This window comes from Mandrillus leucophaeus, unplaced genomic scaffold (assembly GCF_000951045.1).
Source record: "Mandrillus leucophaeus isolate KB7577 unplaced genomic scaffold, Mleu.le_1.0 Scaffold787, whole genome shotgun sequence".
Lineage (NCBI taxonomy): Eukaryota > Metazoa > Chordata > Mammalia > Primates > Cercopithecidae > Mandrillus > Mandrillus leucophaeus.
In genome coordinates, this window is record NW_012108552.1 from 1,753,284 (window position 1) to 1,758,283 (window position 5,000).

Below are 5,000 nucleotides of genomic sequence, written 5' to 3' on the forward strand. Positions count from 1 at the left end.
GTCTGTAACTAAGAGAAGGACAAAGTTGGACAAACACTACTTCCCAAAACAGAAAACACTTTGCTTTATCAAAGTAGCTAAATGAATACTAAACTTGTGTCTTAAAGTAATAGTAGAAATTAATTGATGAATCATGATTAAAGGGAATATCTGTGTCTGTTATTGCACTGTGCTATATTATCTCTGTTGTTCCTGTCACACTATTTCCCTGCTGCTAAAAGATTGCTTCAAATAGCAATATGCACTGTCCATCCCAGATCTCTTTAAATACTCCTGTTCAGTACTTGATGAAAAGCTTACAAATACCACTCAATTCATTGTCAGTTCTTTTTAATACCATAAAACCAGGAGCTTTTGAAAGGCTATTATTATGATAGACATTATACATGTAACCAAGGCTTGAATTTTTACCAAAGCTGGCATTTCAATGCAATAAATAGTTTCTTATGTTCAAATAAACTGTAAATAAAGATATTTCAGAGGATAGAAGTGAACAGAAGAAATGTATCAAGAATGTACAATAAAATATTTTCTATTAACAGTCTGTTAAAATGAGAGCAGATACTGTAACATGAGAACAAATTTTGCTTTTATTACACAAGTAGTTAATTATCATAGTTACATTTTTCAAGTACCAAGAAGGCAAAGGTGTCAGGACTTCCTTTGTCTTCAAATTTTAAGCAAAGAATAAAAAGATCTGTGAAGCAGTAGTTGGCAGACCGTGTTAACAAGAAAATAATGTTTTATACTGTAAATGTCATCTATAGATTGTGACTGCTATTTCCAATTCACATTTAGTGAAGAAAGAATTGGACTGACACTATACTAAGAACCTTTCCAATCTCCCACACATAATTGGGATGTTTAATTAAGTGACGCACTTAATATGCAAACCCAGCACGTTCAGAAATGCTCCAACTGAACTGGGCTGTAAAAAGACTGTGCTTACATAAAACAAAAATTTTGGTTTGTTTTCATAACTGTTACAATAACTCTTTAGATGCATTTGAACAGAGACATGATCTTTGCATTGTCTTGTAATAACTTTTTTGACCTCCTCAATGACATATACTTTAAATTTTAATATAAACACATTTATAATATATATGTTTTTATGATTTACATATGATTTGAGGATGACAATGATGTGGTTATGTTTATGTCATAGCTAAATATATTTAATATCACTTATTAATAATAAGTGATATTAATTGTAATATACTTACCTATTCTAGGATATTACCTAAAGTTTTTTTTACTTTTACCACTGGCTGTTTGCAAAACAGTGTCAGAATTTTCCCTCTCTCATTTTAGAATGCATAACCCTATCTTTATATTCAATTAACTAATACTTCTTGGTGCACAGAGCATCATATCAGGTTTGTGCTTAATTCATGTAATGAAATAATAAATAAGGATAAATGGAGACCCTTGTTTGGTCCACCACTAAGGAGAATTTTAAATCTGTCAGCAAATTAAATACCAAGAGAGAAAAAAATTTCCCGACCAAAGATGACTCTATTTCCTTGCTTCACACTTGAACATTTTAACTGATAAATACCCATTCAAAACGAGCTATTTCTTCTGATTTCATTTGGTGGTACAGCCACCAGACTTTTATTTGCCTTCTCACCAGAAAACATCTGAAGTAAGTTCTCCCTCCTCTTCTATATCACACGTCTAAATTGTGATCCCTTATTAGAATATTTGCGTGAATCAAATTACATATTTAGTGAAAAATATTTCCATAAGTCGAACACTGAATTTGCTAAGGCATGTGTATTTCAAAAAAATTATCCATACATTTTTAAAAGGCTGATACTGATTTTGTCTATTTAAATATTTGTAAGTAGTATAATCTCTACATTTTTATGTGTATACAGTTAATCTTTATTCATTTTTATCAGTGAATACCTAGAGTAGCTCATGGTAGCAAGGAAATGAAATGGGACAGTAACAATAAACGATGAGGGAGGAAAAGAGGAAATGTGTCACTTACAATGAGTAACTAAAAAATGGAGGCTCAGCATTTTTCAAATTACAAGTGAACGAGTCTGCATATTACTGACCTTTGTTGTAGAAAAAACTAGTTTTTTGTTTATTAAATAATTTAGATTTTTAGTAATCTCCTTAGTTTGGGTGAGCTTATATATGTGGATTTAAAGATAATAATATTAGTCTATTTGTAGTGTTAGAAAACCCTCAGAAGTGTACCTGTGTTTTTCTACCTCCATAATTAATTTGAATTTATGTCTTTTGTACACATAGAAGTAGAGTGTTCAATCATGTATGTGTTAATTGGTTTATCTTTCTATTTGTTTTTATGTCTGTATATTGTCAGTTTTAGATGGCAGTTTCCTAGAAGGTAGGCCAGAATCTGATTAAAATTTTAAAAAATCACATACATGTGACCATTTAATACATATGATCTTAAGAAGATAATAATGTCATGGTTATATTTATGTCATAACTATTCATTGAAAGGCACTCAAACCATTTTAAGAGTAAAAATAATCATCTAACTTACGTAGTGTAAGGACTAGTATACTCTAAAGAATGTGAAGATAGAAAACTTGCTTAAATTTGCTCATTTATCAAATCGATCACAATAACAACAAATTCTACAGTCATATGTATAAGCTGAAATCTGACTGTAAACTCTTAGTGGTTTATAGCATACCTCCATTCATAGAACTTTCCCCATACAGGTCATTTATCATTATACATAAAGTATTTGTACTTGTAGGTATAAGAATAATGAAGGAATAATATGGGAATAATTAAAACAGTATATACTGAAAAAATCAGGGGCTGTTAGGTGAGAAGTGTGACAAGCTTCTTATCTATGGTTAACTTTATAGAAGGCATATCTCTCTCTATATATATATATATATCCATGTACATATCTGTAAACTCTATATCATCTATCTATCTATCTATCTATCTATCTATCTAGATTGACAGCCTTTTTAGTTTAATATATCTGTCTTTCTCTATCCATTTCAGTGTGATTCCTTGTTATTTGGAAATAGTATGAGGTAAATGATTGTTTGAAGAAAAGACATTTTTGTAGATTGATACTTTTTTTCTAACTACTTGTTCTAACCATTCTATTTGTTTATCAAAGAACAAGCAGTTAAGTAAACTGACAGTCAATTTTATAAATCAACCAAACACTTGAAAAACCCCTTGGTGAATTAATTTTACAATATACATTTCAGAATACTTTTTATTATAATAAATTCAAATTCAGTAATTTATAGGTATGCCAGTGTATTCTTTAAAAATACAGAAATTTTTTTTAAAATCACTGAATTTCTGTCATAATGTTTCAAGTTACTCAATTTGATCTAATTAATCTGAATATGTTAACATGGAGAAAAGAAAAGGCATTGCTATTTTTCAGTATTAAATATGAAAGATTTTGATTTATTTGGTTCTTTATTTCTTTTTGGCGAGAAGAGTTAATCCACCCTGGATTTCTTTTTTTTTCTTGTGCTTCTTCTAACCTCTTTTCATTATTAATTTCTCCTTTCTTCATAACATAAAGTGCCACACTGGAAAAGTTTGAACTGCATTAAAAAATGACTACTAAAATAAGTTCTGAACTATATCTGTTAATCATTTTAGGTTTTCAAAGACATGTTGTCCAATTAATTTGTCCTAAAACAGTATTTATAGAGATACTAGCTTTTATTTACAGTAAAAATGAATTGTTTTTTCTAGGAAAGTGATTGCTATTTCAAAGATTGCAAACTTGGAAAGTTGACACGTTGTTTGATGGCATACTGGTTAGTACAAGTAATGCCTCAAACAGTGTTACTAGACTTCTATCTGAGCATATACTTTAGGTTTCTATACCGATTTTTCTGATCACCACTCTTGCCGTCCTTTTCCTATTTCTTCACATCCATTCCGTCTTTCTCTAGGGCTTTCCCCCAGCTTGTCCTTTTTCCGTATTTTCCTTTCTTCCTTCCTTCTTTTTCCTTTATATCTTTTTCTTCTTCCTTGTCTTAATTTTGCCTCTCAACCTCAGAACCCTGAAGATAAAGGAAGTAGTAGAAAAAAAGTTTTAAGTAAATTACTTTTATTATTTTCAGTTCAATGAATAAGCTTTGAGTAATTGCTAAATTTTGGTACTTCCTGGTAGAAACTTAGTTGTTTGAAATAAGAAAAGGTTTAAAGAAGGAGCTAGAATACTAGTTTTGTGAGTTCTTCTTTCAGAAGACCTATGTATGTCATTTTTCTGGAGACACACACATACACACATATATATATGTATCTCCTATGTGAATTACCACATGTTCTCATATGCTAAATTTTATGACTTATGTATTTTCCAGTACTTTATTATGTACATATAAAGTTTTGAAGATGGTGATTATATTTTTTAAGTAAATATACTGTACACATGCTTTTTACTAGTTTGGATAACATTTATATGCATATTATTTCCAATTTTTTAACCTTCATTATTTATTTTAATTACACTTTTATGACATTTCAGAAACCTTTATATTTATAGCACTGTGACATTGATGAGATGATCAATTATAAAGTATTGAGAACACTGCCAGGTAGTTGTTTATTTTTGACCATAGATATTATAGCCAAAGTTCAAATATCTAAACCTGTTAAATAAGAGCTATGGAACATAAAGAGTTTGATGAAATCTGATGCCTCTGGAAAGCTAGTGTCTGTGTTTTGTTATACTTTAGTAGTATTTTAAAGAAGTTATATTAAAATGTGACACAAAAATTATTGATCATCACTGCTAAAGAATTTATGAACGATAACATAATGTTTGTGAAGTCGATTAACAGATATTTGGTTATGACCACCATTTTTCTTTCTTTTTCTCTTTCTGTGCAAGGTGCCTGTGTCAGTGGCCATGATGACTCCCCAGGTGATCACCCCTCAGCAAATGCAGCAGATCCTTCAGCAACAAGTCCTGTCTCCTCAGCAGCTCCAAGCCCTTCTCCAACAGCAGCAGGCCGTCA

The 5,000-nt window shown here is 30.4% G+C and overlaps 1 protein-coding gene across 5 annotated transcripts in view; it reads left to right on the plus strand.

Annotated features, from left to right (window-relative positions):
• The window catches only part of FOXP2 (forkhead box P2), a 281,834-nt gene that overhangs the window by 211,230 nt on the left and 65,604 nt on the right, over positions 1–5,000 (plus strand). For all 5 annotated transcript variants that reach the window (XM_011967102.1, XM_011967097.1, XM_011967098.1 and 2 more), the window contains one exon: positions 4,874–5,000. This exon is cut by the window's right edge and continues 11 nt beyond it. In XM_011967102.1, the coding sequence (XP_011822492.1) occupies positions 4,892–5,000 (109 nt within the window). In that variant the 5' untranslated portion in view covers positions 4,874–4,891. The remainder of the gene's footprint in view (positions 1–4,873) is intronic.